A 15582-nucleotide genomic window follows, 5' to 3' on the forward strand; every position below is an offset into this window, starting at 1 on the left:
ATACATTTCCTGAACTGTGGAAGGTGGTGACTTGGTACACCTTTAAGCTGTTTAAGTCTGAGGCTTTCACAAGCTGCTAAAACATGAATTTCTGCATTTTATTTGTATTTCTGCTTAATCATGTGGTATCAGTTTCTTATCTCCTTCAGCAGGGAGGTAGCAGTATTCCATTAAGTAGACAAAAATATTTAATGGCTGCCTGCACATTGCTTGCTTTCTTTTGATGTTCCAGCTTATGAAAACTATAAAGTTTACTGTAACACCACAAGAAAGGGCCACTCTGTATTACTTAGACATTCCCATCACTGACAGCCCAAGTGACACTACCATCAGGGTCATGGAAGCTTGCTACATCTCCTTGTCATTAATTTCTAAGAACAAGCCACATTTGTGAAGAAAATTGCTGTTACAAGGCTAAAGGAATCACCTGCTTTAGAAAAAGAAATACACAGCCTTAATATTTCATTCAAGGGATGGAGCAGGGGAATTCCATTATTAGAAAGAAAGGGCAGTGCTAATCTATTGCTTTCCAGATGTTGCTCTAGTCAGATTCAGCTGTCAGTATTTTGATAGTATCTACTGAACTGTGTTTAGAGCTGTGGTCCAGTAATTGCTCACAAATCTCAGAGTAAGCTGCTTTCTCAAGGTGTTGAACTTACTCCAGCTGCCAAAATCCACCCATTTTCTAAAAACAGGAATAAGAGGGACTTGATAGAACTCAACTGAATCACCCACTTCCTCATTTTTCCTGTGCAAGTTCTAGGGAGAAGCCAGCTGCATGACTCTTGCTTGGCAAGAATAACTTTGTAGATTCCTATGGGTTGAGCAAAGGCATCAAGGATGAGACTGAAGATTCATGGGGATATTCTCATGCTGTTGATGAAAGTCAGTGAAAGCATCAGCAAAGCTCACGTGATCTACCTTTGTCCTGAGGCTTCTGTCAGGACAGAAGTTAGCTTCTGTTACCAGCTAACTAAAATGGGCAGTAGATGAAAGGAAAACATTACAATGACTGATCCAAATCAAGAACATAGAGATCTTCTGTTACAACATGAAAATCCTAAGCAAAAAAACCCGTGTGTTGTGGTTTTGCTTAGCTGTGATGTTTTAAAATAATACCAAAAACATGTAAGTCTGACACTACAGGGCTAACTACATTTTTTACCTGCTTAGTAGTTTTTCTCCTCTGCTTTTGAAGCGTTCAAATTAACAAGGCAAAAACCTCACAAAAGTATTTCAGGTCTTTTGAAATGGTATAGTAACTTGAAAAGCTTCTCTGCAGAGTATTAAAGAAAAAACACCAGCAGCAATTAAGCCCCACCTTTAGAAAAGAGTGTCCTCCTGCCTTTGGGCTGCTCCAGGCTCTGAAGCAGCACAATGCACATGACAAATCCTGGACCTACTGTTCAACAAAACACACTTGTAGTGTAAAGTCTGTTAACTTCCTGGAAATGCTCCTCTGATACATCTTTTATTTACATAGATTGAACTAAGGTAGATGTTGTGTTCTTTCCATGTGACCTGCATTTTCACTCAGCCTAGTTTACATTAAAAAATGAGTGCTGGCACTTGGCAACAGGTGTTAGAAGATACTCTGTACAAGTTATACTGCACCAGTATTACTAAAAACCCACACGTTCTGACTGAGTGCTTATTGGACAATCCAGAGCAGATAAAAATACAGAAGTGTCTAACATCTGCTCACTCACATCTATGGAAAAATATTAGAAGCAAAGAGGGCAGATTCTGAAAGTATCATCTGACAAGTCTAGATTAAAAGAACTGTCTAGGATTACTGGCATACAGAAAGCACCTGTTTATCTGAAGGGAGAGCTTCAGAGCCAGTGTTCTAATACAACTTTGCCTGGGAAAACACCAAGAGGCTGAACTTCACTGTCATAAAATCTACTGGCATTCTAATTCCTCCTGAGACATGCTGGAAACAGCTGAAATTTCTGATCACATTCCAGATTCTGTATTTAAAGAGAGAAATCTTAGACTTGCACTGCTATTTTCTCTCATGCTATGTGCAAGGCCAAAATGCTATATTTAGGTTTACAGAGTTAGTGAAGGGAGTTTTGCACTCTACTTCTCTCATTGGTATTCATGGTAAAGTGAAGGCAAAACAGAACTACTTTATCTGTAATACCCTTATTCATATGGAAAATGCACACAAGAAAGACAGCACCAAGTTAGTACTTTACACAGCATCATAAAATGTTAGATTTGGCAATTGCAAGAATAATCCTTGTATTAAAAAAAACGTTCAAAATTCCAGTTGTGAACACTGCCCTTTCCAAAAGTTGTAGAGGGAGAGGTAGAGAACAGAAAGTGCAATAAAAAGACAATTTTTAAAAACCACCTTTGAGGAAAGCAGGAAGCAAACTGCTTGAGAAACCATTTGCTAGTACTGGGTGCCTCAGTGCAGGGTGTTGGGCTGGGTCCCTTTCAGGCCTACGCTGCTGCAGCTGAAAACACTTCTAATTTCAGCTTGCACAAGGGCAAACAAGGGCTGGAATTACCTCTCACCTTGCTAGCACATAGCACAGGAAGGTGCTTTTCAGACAAACATGTCCTGGCCTTTGCAGTATTTCCTTGAAAAATACCACAGAACAAGTGCCAGCAGCCAGGCTCCATGTCTGAAGTGCTTGGCTCAAACTGCTCTAAACTGGGCATTGCCTGCTTCTCCACACTGGCACTGCAGCAATCTCTTTTACCCACTCACACATCCAGAGGAAAAGAATTCCCCCAGAACAGGTAAGTCCTCAGGTCACAGCACTAAACCCGTGTTCTAAACAGGAGATCACAATGTGTCTCCTCTTACCTGGCTTGAATTTTCAACACAGTCCTCGCTTCTTGACCGAGCAGATGTAGCAGATGCATAACTTTACCCTTCTGGAAGTCATCCGCTTGCTTTCATCATCAAGAGTAAGAGACACTGAACCTTTCAGTTGTCCTATAAGGATGATCTGCAGCTTTTCATTCACTTGATCTAACTAAGGCAAGAGGTGAAGTCTCAGAATGGCACTAAATTAATTATGAAGTATATGTAAGAAACAAGACAACAACATTGGACTAGAAAGTTAGCACTTTATTCCAGATACTAGTAACAAGGTATTACCTTTTTTTTTAAAACAATTTGTTAAAACTGGTACTTCAGACTAAATTAAGGATTCTGTGGAGCTTTCAGCTCCAAGCTAAAAGTATATAGACTTCTATGAATATTTATTTTCTGAGACAAATACAAACACAAAATTGCCATAATCCTTGACAGTTTTATTCCATATCATTAGTCTGAGGTATACTAACAAATCTCCCTCTGGGAATGTATGAATACCGCACTAGTCAGCATTGTTTTGCTCAAAACTCACTTATTAAAAAAAAGTGTTTCTATTTTGCAGTTTTACAGGAGATACTATTTTTTCTGCATATGAACTTAAATAGTGTAATTTATATGCTCCTGCAAGATGAAAAGCGTAGGGGAAGTGTTGAAATAACAGTTCTTTCCCAACAAACACAAGCACAGCATTGAACATTAAAATGAAGGAGGAAAACATACCTGAATGGTTCTAGATCAATGGGAGATGGTAAAAAGTGAATGCTGACAAAATTTGCAAGGACTGCAGCTGGAAATCCCCATGCTGGGAACCTGGGAAGGAAAGAAAACTGCTCTATACTCATGCACATACAGGAAGAGGGGAGGAAGGGAATGGAGTCTGGTGGCGTTTGTTGCAGATGTTCAAAAATGTCAGTGCTAAAACTTCAGCCTGCAGGAAGCCAGAGCAGACTGACAACCTGCTGATCCCTGCCATGGAGAGGAGTGGCCCAGCTGCTTCCACAGACAGTCCTGCTCTCCTGCTCTGCCTCCACACTGAACTCATCAGTCTCCAGATGGATGATTCTGCCCCTGATCCAGCCAAAGCACACAAGATTTCTTTTGCTGAGTTGTATTGCTGGTAGTAGCTCACTCTGCCACAGGCAGAGCCCAGTGACTTGTGTGGTCAGCAGCTTTGCTGACTCCAGTATCTCTAAGGCTTTTATCCATCCCACCCTGGCTGAGTGCTGAAGCACTTGCCATTTGCAGGCCTTGCCAAGCACACACAATTGTAATGAGGTTGTTGCACACACCAACCCTTGATGAGATCTCACATAAACCAGCCTTCAAGGCACTGCCTGAGCCACTGCCATCTCCTCTGCTGCGGGGCCAGGGTGCCCAGGAAGTGCCAGAGACCAAAGCAAACAGCTCAGCAGCTCCCTTCTACCAATCAAATCAGGGAGGAACAAACCACTTCTATGAAACACAGAGTAAGTAAACAGAAAATTAAACATGGATGTTACCAAAGAAAACCACTAAAAAGCCATTAAAGATAGAAAGGAGTAAAAAGCAGTTCCTGGGGAGAGAGGGCTGGAGTATCACCTCCAGTTTTGGTGTATTGGCCTCGTTTCTGCAAGGTGTTTTTTAACAGAAAGGAAACCACTCACCCGTGGGCTGTCCCACCCAGCACCACTGCACTCCCCCTACGGAGGGCTCAGTTCCCTGAGCCCCACAGCCCCCAGCTCTGCTCCCTCCCTCTCTCCCAGGCAAACCTTACTTTATGCTAAAGGCCAGCTGTGTCTGCCCACAGGACTCACAGAAATCCACTTGGCCTCAAAAGGATCACAACACATCACCAGGGAAAGGAAAAGCCAAACACACGTCACATAACCAAGTATTGCCAACTTCAGCTTTAATAATGGAACCATCACTTTTTTGCCATTTCAGTAATAACTTTAAGGGGAATAAAAACTTCCCTACAAAAATAAAACTAAGCTTGTTAAAATTATAAATAGTTTAAATGTTTGTATTTAAAGACATATATTTTAATGTTTCCCTGCATTCCCCCTCCCTCATCATTTAGTCATTCTGGTACCATCATACAATGACAAGAAAACAGTTTTGCAACAAAATCTCTGACAGTTCAATTTGATGCTAAAATTAAAAAAAGATAAAACTGACCAGGCATGACCATTTCTTTTAAATTAAAGCTGCTGTAACTGCCAGTGTGTAGAACAAAAAAGAAGAAAATTAACTCCACACATGACATCTTACAATAATTAACTGTGGACTAAGACAAAATTAAAATAAAAGTTTATTTTGGTCCCCCACCCCCTTCCCCTTCCCCCCAAATCAAGACTCATAGTGCATACAACACTGATTGAGGTTTTTGGCTAAAGTAAATGAAGATGTGCCTACTTAAAAAGACTGATAGTTTAGTTCAAGTAAAACCAAAATTCACATATTTCTATACTCAACTTTAAAACTCAAACAGTGTTTAAATCTGAGCAACAAATGGTTCAATATTGACAGCGGTTATGCAATGATTACACAGCTATGGGCAGAAACATAAATTAAGATGTTAACAGAATACCCACCAACACACTGCTGCATTCCTAGAAAAACAAATTGTAACAACACAAAAGCATTCCCTGAACCATTATAAAGTGTCTCACTTGAGGATAATGTTACTAACTCACACATGCACTACAATGTTACATGTGAAATTAAAAAAACAAACAAGATATGCCTTAGATACATTTTATAGTTAGTCCTACTCTTAATTTCTCTTAACTCTTTAAAACATTATGATTGTCTCATAAGCTCACAAATTCTTTTTACCTAAAAACCTTGTGAAGAGTTTTAAAAAGAATCTTACTAAGTAAAGGAAACAAAGGCACAATTACATAAAATTAAGGGGAAGAACAGAAGCATCTTGGAGTTTCACACAGTATCCATTAGATGTCACCAAAGTTTTAACAATTCCTTGGGAATTTAAAATGAACACATTAAGAACAGAGGGGAAAAAAACCCCACCACAACTTCTGCTGCTCTTCAATCCTTAGCACTCCTCCACTCCCCCACCCCCCAGTACATAACTCATTTCCTCTCTGGCATGACAATGACTACAATATCAGTCACTCAAATCTGCCTCATGCTTCCATGCTTCTATTGCACACCCACTTCTTTGGTTTCTTTTGAACATGCTTTTTTTTTTTAGATAAATAACTCTGAAAGAACAACTATATTTACACTAAAGTAAAAAGTTTTCTTGCTACATTTTTCCTACTTTTAAATCAAGTAAATCAGCAGTCTGCAGATTTTGGTAATCAGTTTTTCAATTAAGAGTTTAAAAACCATAAGGAAAAAAAGTTTTGACTTATTAAAAGCAGGAGTTACTAAGCTCAGTCACCAAAACAGGTAATAAATGTTAACGTTCTGCTGGTCTGGAAATGTGAATAAGAAATTCTACTTTCTTTGCCTGACTGAGCTTTTAACAAAGAAAGAAGCAGAGGAAGCTATTTCTGTCTTTCAGATATGGTAATTCAAGATTATCCAGCCTAAAAATGGATCACTGGGCCAGAGGAAAGACCTGACTTACAATAAAAATCAAATGCATCCGTAGTTGTAGCTTATGTCTGCACCCTCGCTAGACAGGTATTTCTCACAGAGTTATCTGAGACATGGACCACTTTTCAGAATTCAAGTAAGCAGCTTTTTAGGTTTGCCACACTTTTCAAACCCTGGCTATGCCTTTATGGAATCAGCTTCTCCAAAAGGGACCTGTATGTGCAGCTCCATTTCCATTCTTACTTAGCTTTTGCTTCTCGTTCCTTCTCACTATTTCTATTATCTTTATTTCTTTTCCAGTGTGGATTTACACAGTTAAAAACCATAAAACTTATTCACAATATTAAAACATACTAAAACTTTAACCTTGTAGAATTAGTATTTCAACTTTCCTCTGTGTAAATACTATTTTCATTTAAAACCTCCTGTCAGCTATTAGAGTTCTTCTCCCCCAACTCTTACCTTCTTTTCAACCTTCTCTTTACTTTCTTCACAAAGACCACTTAAAAGTTTTCCACAATTTCACAGTACAAACCACAGGATTTCATAAGCTTTCCACCTATAACAGTTCTCTCACAAATTATACAGTAACTATTCAAAAACAGAAAGGTAGTGCAAATCAATTTCATCTCTAAGATAGTGCTCTAATTCTCATCCAAATGGCTTTAATAATATTTTTAACCCATCAATTTGCACATCCTTACTTGTAAAGATACCATTAAGCAAAGAAGAAAAAAAAGGTATTATTTCATAGCATCCTAGGAAATTGCTTACAGTTTCACAGCTTGCACCAAGATAACTTGGGAAACTCTCTAGGCACACAGAGGGTTGCAAACTGATGTACAAACATGCAGAATCCCTTACTTGTGGGTGCAAGATGCTAAGTGACCTGGCTTATGGAACCTAAGTCTATCCTGGCATCACAAAACAGTCTTCTGAATAAAGAGAACTACTCTCTGCTGCTCTTTGTAGTTGGGTTTGGCATGTTCTACTGACGTTTGGTAGCGCGTTTTCCTGAGTGTCCTTTGGCCCCTTTTTAGCCAGGCTTCAGCACCCCGCGAAGGGCTTCTTCAAGCTTGCCCCTGTAAGCTGCATAGCGGTTCTTCAAGAGCTGCAGTTGGTCACTTTCCTCTTTGTCCAGTATGCGCAAGAAGTTTTGCAGTTCAGGAATACTAAAAGCTTCCCACTGCAAAGACAAAGAGAGCAAAGAATGGATGAGATCAACAGAAAATTCATAAACCTTTTATATACGCAGTATTTCCAAACAACCTCAGACACTGTAGACAATTTCCAAGTGAAACAGTATCCGGCACCTTCCTCGCAAATCTTAGGGCATCTGAAAATATTTTACTCTTTCAATTAGTTTTTTTCTTCTGCAAGTAACAACAAGTCAACCTAACCACAAATGAAATGTTTACAAAAGGCGCAAAGGAAATTAACAGGGGAAAAAAGTCTGCTTCCAGAAAATGATCTGCCCGGTCAGCACAGCTCAAACAGAAGCCCACTCATCCACGAGGTTACACAAACACTGACCCAGGAGGGTGTGACCTACCATGACTTCTCCAGTTTCATGCTCGCGCAGAACAAAGCTGAGCATTTCTGTTTTGGGGCCTGCCACCAAGCGCAGGTAGAGGGGATGTTCTCTGTCTGACAGCTTGCAGGTATAAACTGCAGGAGAAGGAAACCACAGTCATTATCATCTTTACCAACAACAATTCCAACACTTGGAATGACTAACACTAGCTAATGCTACAAAAATTTCAGAAAGATGCATGTGTAACCAAAATACGTACTGGTTTTGAGCAGTGAGTTTTAGGGAGGAGCTGAGCAGGTGACTGATGGTGACAGTGCAACACTGCTTTTGCACAGGAATGAAACAGCCTCCAGTCAACACAGTACATGCAGGGCAGGGGGGAAAAATAACCCACAAGAAAAAAATACAACACACAGATCTGGTGCTCTATCTAAGCATTTATGAGATCAGAGCTGTGTATCACTGTTCTGACTTAAGTTTTCCACTTAGAATTTCACACATGAAGTCTAAAAGACATGTCTGATTGCCTGACAGCCAGAAACACCTGAACTACTGAAACTGCTCTCAATGTCCATGGAAGGAAGGCAGATTTTAAGTGCAAGAACACAGCACTGGCAAAATGCACCTTTCCCTAAAAAACCCCTTTTCCATCTTATGGTATTTCCATCTCAATTTACAACAAACTCCTAACAGCAGCCAGTGCCCAGGGACAGCCACGTGAGCACTAACACATGAGCACAACACACGTGCCCATGGTTGTCACCTCCAGAGCAGTCTGCCAGTGCCAGTAACTCATGCATCACAGACACCATGGCTTATCTGTTTGAAAACCTGGCCTGTAACTTCATCTCACAACTCTGCAGTGTTATCAGGCCAGCTGAAATTTAGGACCTGATAAGGGCATAAAATAAAATGGACTGCAAAGCACAGGAGATCTGTGTAATATTTTAGCAGGTGACTTTGTCTTGGATGAATTACCCTGAAAATGCCCCAGTCTTTTACTGTCTTACCATGCTACTTTACATATGGAAAAAAAGACAAGGTAGGAAAACTGTTACCTCCATTTATCTGATTTCTTCCACCTTGCTTATTTCAAGTATTACTATAGCACAACTCCCTCCCCAAACCTTTCCACTACCAAAATACCACAAGCTCAGTTTATACCTTGATCTTCCTTGTGACAGCGTTTATAAAGTGCAAACTTGGCAGGGTTGTCAGCGACAAAGAACTTCTTGAGCAAGGCCTCGATAACTTCCCGCACAGTGTTGGTGCTGCTGATGTGGAGGGTGTTCACACAGCCATCTGGCAGGTAGAAAGCAGTTTCCTGGCTGCTGGGAGCACACCTGCCCTGGCTCTGGGAGGACTGCACAGTGATGGGTCTGCATAGCTCCATCTGCACCTTGATGAAGCCAGTGTAAATCCCATTGGCGTTCTGCAACGAAGGAAAGGCCTGGACTGTTAAAATCATCAGCAGTGACCATGTGTGACACAGCAGTGCAGCAGGCACATGAAAATGCTCACAGTGAGCACTATTTAAATACCACTGCAATACATGACATCTCACAGGAAAGGCATTGTTCTCGTAATTCAGACAGTTATTCTTTCTGGTATACCTTCTGAATAGAAATTTTTCTTATTAATAACTACTGAGTATTAATTTTTTCTTAATAATAACTGTTGAATTCTAAGTATATTAGCCCCTCATCAAGCAAAAGGTACAACATACCAGAGATAAGTTTTCACTTTAGGAGAGGACTATGAAGTGAAAAAGATCCCTAATACTCATCTTTAGTGACAGATTAAATGTGGAAATACAGAAATTCTCTCCCACATTTTAGCTGTCAACTTAGTCTGAGGCATTTAGATTGTTTATTTCAGTTGCTCTTGAAAGACAAAATAGCAAATCAAACCTTACTGAGCTAGAACAATTTTGACAATCTGGTTTTAGGCATAATAAGTCCTGATCCACATGCAAACACATAACAAAGATCTTTTTAGTACACAGTCATACTTATATGGTTTAGGATATAATGGAATTTCAAAATTTACATATACACACCCACAGGAATATGCCATGTATTAGAAAATCTGGACAGACTAACAACTGAATAACAGCTTGCTAAGCAGACAGATGTGAATTTTGTTAGTACAGTCTTGAGTAGACTGAACTGAATATTAAACCTGGTTCACAATCCTTGGAAATGTGAAGCCTTATGCATTCCAGTTTGTCATTTCTATGGTTTCTGGGGGAAGAAAGTCTCTTTTTATGCTGAAAACCTGTATGAATACTCTGAAAGTATCCTATAATAAATATTGCATGTTTTAACTTTTATCACTGCTTGAGCATCCTTATCAAAGAAATCTGACAAAAATTTATCTGCAGAAACAAGAAAAATATACCTTCATTTTTACCATCTGAGCATTTTCAGAATTTGTAAGAAAATTCTGAAAAACGTACACCTTAGAGTCAACTTACAGTTTACCTTAAACACATTACAAATTTTATCAGTTTGTTTTTACAACATTTTGTTTTGACCCATGTAAAAGAGTTACAGGGATAAAAAGCATTTCAGACATGAGATTTAATTTGCCAGTCTAAAGAAAAGTCTCTTAGAAAACCATTTAAACAGAGTTTAATATGTAAGATGCTGAGAATAAAATAATTCACAACGCACTACAAAGCTACAACTCAACATCAAAAATTACAGAAATTCTATGCAAAACTTACCAAGGTCATCTTTAATTTATCAGTGACGGATGAATTATAGCTTTGTATCTTCTCTTTAACTTCTTCTTTACTGAGATAAACATGAGGTTCTCTCTCCTTCTGAACATCCTTCAAAAACAAGACAGCAGTTTTAAAACACACAATATAAAAGAAATTATTTTGTGATACTGGATACAAACATTCTTAGTCCAAAGGGTAATTATTCCACAGAGGCTCAACATAACAGTAATAGCTGTGCAGCAACAGAAAGGATTAACACATTAAGCAAATCAAACAGAACACTGGGACTGAAGGGAGATGGCAGGGAGACAGTTTAATCAACACACCCAAAGACACCTGTGCCCTTTTGTTGCCAACTGTTTTCCCTCAAATATTTTGCAGCAGTATGCAAGACAGCTCGGTTCAGCTTATGGCTTGATTTTCTCATGTCAATGCTATGCCATCCTGTAAAGAACACTTAAAATTTTCGTTAAGTATCACTTGAGGCACAAATAGGTATTTCTGAACAAACAAGGAATACATCTGAAAATAGCAGCACATCCTAGCAAGTAACCCCAACAATCCCAGTGTGTGCCCACAACACGGCAGCATGCCTGCATTCCAATGTGACAGACAGGATGTTACATACAGGGTCACTGCCCACTGCATAAACCATCAGAAGTAAACTCTCCAGATACATAATGTTACACCAATTGCACGTTTTTTTCCATGGGGAAGGCCCTATTAAGATTTTTCTATTGTTGCTTTTACAAGGTTGCTGTGGATTTCACGTGCAGCAGTAAAAGAAGACCCTGGAATTGGATTTTTTCCAAACAAACATTTGTTCCCAATCTGTATTCCCGCAGCAGCAAACCAGTGTTATAAATACACTCCAGTTTCTACCGCTAGCACAAATGCCATATATAGTATGAAAGAGTTTCAGCTCTCAGCTTTGATGATTTAAGGCTTCAATTAGAAAAGGGAGAAAGAAGCTTTGAAGAGCCTCGATGCTTTCAGAGAACACCTGAGCACATTCACCCTACAGACAAACCAAGTCACAGTTCCATCTGTCCTCCCAAACACATTCCAGTGTAATGTATCCTGACGAAGGGCTTCCCTGACTTCAGTGGCCTGTTTTGTATCCCACTCTATTGGACACCACTCAGCACAACTCAGCACACATCTTTGCAGGCACTTCAGTTTGCCAGACACTACCCCAAAGATGAGCGCATTTGCTGTGGCATTGTAAGGTTCCACTTGCCAGAAAGAATCTGCTGAACTTTTTCTGTCTCCTAATTTAAAATCAACTATTTTTAGCTCTTCTAGGCTTAGTTTTGCTTTTTCTATATGGCATTTCACTAAATGACATGCTGGAGCAGACTTTTTTCCCATGGCTATAAAAAGAAAGGTGTGGTCTGAATGGAGAACTTGAAGCCAGAAACCTTGAATTCTGATCTGAGCTCAGATACTGATTTCCTGCATAACACTGAGAACATACCTTTATTTCAAGATCAGAAAACTGAGGCAAAAAGGAACACCAGTGAAAGACAACTCTGCCATTAGCTCCTTAAGCACAATTCTAAGATTGTGTAGCATTTTGCACAGCTGCCAGACCCCACCTACTACATTACAGATACCCAATTACTGAACGTTTTCAGAATTCAAATCTCTATTCTCCCAAGAGAAATGAAGCCTTCTTGCCCTTCTGTTTTCCATCTGCCCCAAACTATAAAGAAAGACAGCTTAATTTAAACTGCCCACTTCATCTCCCCAAAGGCTTTTTCAGCTTTATAGTGTTCAATCTGGGGGCAAACAAAGGGGCACAAAGGAAAAGAAGTGGATACTAAAGGGACAGGAAACAGTCTGCAAGCTTCTGTCTGACATCTATGTGGCACATTTCAGGAACCCAAGCTTTAACTTACAACATTCCCTGTCAGTGTAAGTGCAGACAAACTCCTTCACATGGATACCAGCCAAGACTCACCTCAGAGACAAGCATTCATACCTCTTCAGCCTACTAACAATATTGATACTAAAATTCCAATAGCAGATACCTCAGCTTTAATGCTTATTATTAATTCATTTCTGATTGTTCAAGCTGGTACCTACCCTGTTGGAACTCTCACCACAATTACTGAAGTCACCCACAACATCACACAATATTAAGCAAAAAACACTAACTAGGAAAGAGGAAAAAAAACTCACCTTTCCTATGTTGAAATATCAACCTTTGTTTAAAAAAAACAATAAACAAATAAACAACCACTCCACATTAACTTCTGTGCACCTCAAAGTTTAATTCCACAAAAAAGACCTTTAATAACTGTAGATGACAAAAAGAACCTATTGCCTTTAATGGCAATGGCACAGGGTAAAGTTCACAAGGCTGACATCTAGGAAATTACCTGCATGCATTAAGAAAAAAAAGGACAAGGAAAAAAAACCTTGGTGAATTGGTGGGTATGAACAGACAGCAAGAAACTTTCTTCTATTTTCCCATAGGAGAGTTTTCATACTGCTCTCCCAAAATGACAGAAGTTTGATCTGGTTAGAAAAGACACCACCCCACGAGATCACTCTGATCCTAGGGATTGCCATGACAGCAGGCATGACAAGCAAAATCCAAGCCCAGCATCGAAGCCCAGCAGCCAAGCCAGTTGATTTACCACAACATTTGCCCTGGTGATGCTCTTGTAGTCAGCCTTCCCAGGTGTAGCTCCACTACAGAGTAGGCCACAAGGCATCACTGGGACAGCTGTCATCCATCAAGTGAGTTAGACACGATTCCATACTTGAACATGCCACAGGAATTTTTCCCTTTTTGCACTAGCACCAGAGGCCAGACAATTTTGGCAAAGCTTAATTAAGCCCACAAAAACACATCTGTGTGTTTACGCAAAAGCGAGGATTACCTCCTTTTGTAGTGAGCACTCTGCCAACAAATGTACCTCTAACTCATTTCCTAAACAACCAAAGCCTAGGCCTTAACTAATTTCAACAACATGTAGTTCATAGCAAATCTCTGAACTGAATACAAAGAGGACTACTGGGATTAAATCAGACAAACGGACCCAAAAATCATTCAATAAAAATACAATACATCATAGGCAGAAAAGCTGTTTACAGTCATCATTTTCACCCTTCTCCTCCATCTTTCACTATCAAGACCGCAGACAGTGAAAAGTGAAGATGTGTCCCAGGAGGGGAAGTAACTTGATGCCACTGGAAACCTAAGACCAAGATCTTGATGAATTAATCTGGTGATACCATCCTGCACCCAAACAAAAAGCTCAGAACACTCCAACTACTCATTCATCAGGGTACAACTTCAACCAAACAAACAAAACCTCCTCACTAGCTACACACCAGGACTTAGAGAGAATCACATTGCTGTCACACAAACTGCAGAGACAGTAAATCCCACATGACTGCTGCCAACAGAAAGCCAACAAAGAACAACTCACTGGGTTTATTATGAACAAGAAAACCTCAGCCCACCATGATTCACTGGGTCAGCTGCTCTCACTGAATGTCATTAAGCAGAATACACAAATTTTAGGCACCTGTGTCTTTTAATTTTCCTAATTATACTTAGGCAACATGCAAAGAGAAGCTAATAAGATGTTATACAGGTGGTTTTTTCCTGGCTTTTCTCCTCAGCTTTCCTGGGGCTGAATTGCTCTCAGTATACATTGGTACCTGAATTTTGCCATACAGCTTTGCTAGCCACGTTAGAAATGAAAGTAAGTAAGTCTTCTTTGACCAGCATACTTAGGTCGGTTGAGGAAAACTTGACAGACTCATTTCCCACAGGAAATAGCAGGTCCTTTATAACAGGATCCACTAAAAGGAAAGCTGACCCCTGCTAACTCTGCTTCTAACAGATCAAATTCCACCTGGTTATCTCAGCAGGTAAATTTATTACCTGTGATGACCTTGAGTCATCCAATACAACATCAATACTTCATTCATCTCTACCATGCCGTACAATGTGCTTCTGACATCCTGCTCTTGAAATGGCCACCAAGTGGTTGAAGCCACACCTGCTCAGGGAAAGCAATTGCTCCAAAGGCAGCTGTTTTAAACAAAGGAGCAAGAGCATTTTGGAGGTGAAATTTGGCACAGCTTCTCAAAGCCAGTGCACTGCTCAGGCACAAGGGGAGTGTGATTCATCTCCAGGCTGATTCATCTCTGGCTCCCTACAAAACACCCACCACACATACCACAACAGTGCAGGGAATTGGGAAACTGCCTTTCTTCAAAAGTCAGGCCTGGTGATGAGTTTCCTAACCACAGATCCTTGTACATGTCACAGCAGGAGAGTGAAGTATGAGCACAACCACCAGAGCAGTTCACACTGTGTCTTCTTCCATCAGCCAAGACCTAGATGTTGCCAGGCTTAACAATATCACTTCTGAGTGCTGGTGCTCAAAAAATGAACTTTCTCTATAAAACAATGCACAAACATTTCCATGCTGGTTTTAGTAAAAATTAAAAAAAATATATAGAATAGAACCTGAGCTAGGTTCTCTTCCATCAGTAATTCTCAGTAATGTCTGCCACATCAACACCCATTTCTCCTCCCAGCCCAATTAAATGTTTTCCTCATCAGAGCTCCTGGTCTCCTTTCACTCCCTGATGCTAATGTGTTCTTGTCACTTCCTCAGACCAGCACAGATGGGAAAAACAAAAACTGGTCTCAAGGACACAGTGGAATACATCAGAACTCACACAAATTATATATTTGGGTCTAAACCACTAATTTTCTAGTCTGAGCTATTAATTTTTAAGAATTTTTTTCTGTCCTTCACAACACTTACAGTGCACACCACTGGCATCCATTTGTATTAAAGCCATTCCTCTGATCAACCAAAGCAGCATTTCATTCTCAAACAGAATTCCTAAGCAACAGCTGCCAGTAAGAGGGAAATGAGGCAAGTGCTTTCATTTTCCCAA

General features: G+C 39.9%; 1 protein-coding gene across 4 annotated transcripts in view; it reads right to left on the reverse strand.

Moving 5' to 3' along the window:
• Positions 1–5165: 5165 nt before the first annotated feature.
• Positions 5166–15582, reverse strand: part of RASSF3 (Ras association domain family member 3) — a 104781-nt gene continuing 94364 nt past the window's right edge. For all 4 annotated transcript variants that reach the window (XM_030960118.1, XM_030960116.1, XM_030960115.1 and 1 more), the window contains 4 exons: positions 10648–10755; positions 9084–9351; positions 7938–8053; positions 5166–7571 (listed from right to left, as the gene is read on the reverse strand). In XM_030960118.1, the coding sequence (XP_030815978.1) occupies positions 7422–7571; positions 7938–8053; positions 9084–9351; positions 10648–10755 (642 nt within the window). In that variant the 3' untranslated portion in view covers positions 5166–7421. The remainder of the gene's footprint in view (positions 7572–7937; positions 8054–9083; positions 9352–10647; positions 10756–15582) is intronic.

This window comes from Camarhynchus parvulus, chromosome 1A, assembly GCF_901933205.1.
Source record: "Camarhynchus parvulus chromosome 1A, STF_HiC, whole genome shotgun sequence".
Classification (NCBI taxonomy): Eukaryota; Metazoa; Chordata; class Aves; order Passeriformes; family Thraupidae; genus Camarhynchus; species Camarhynchus parvulus.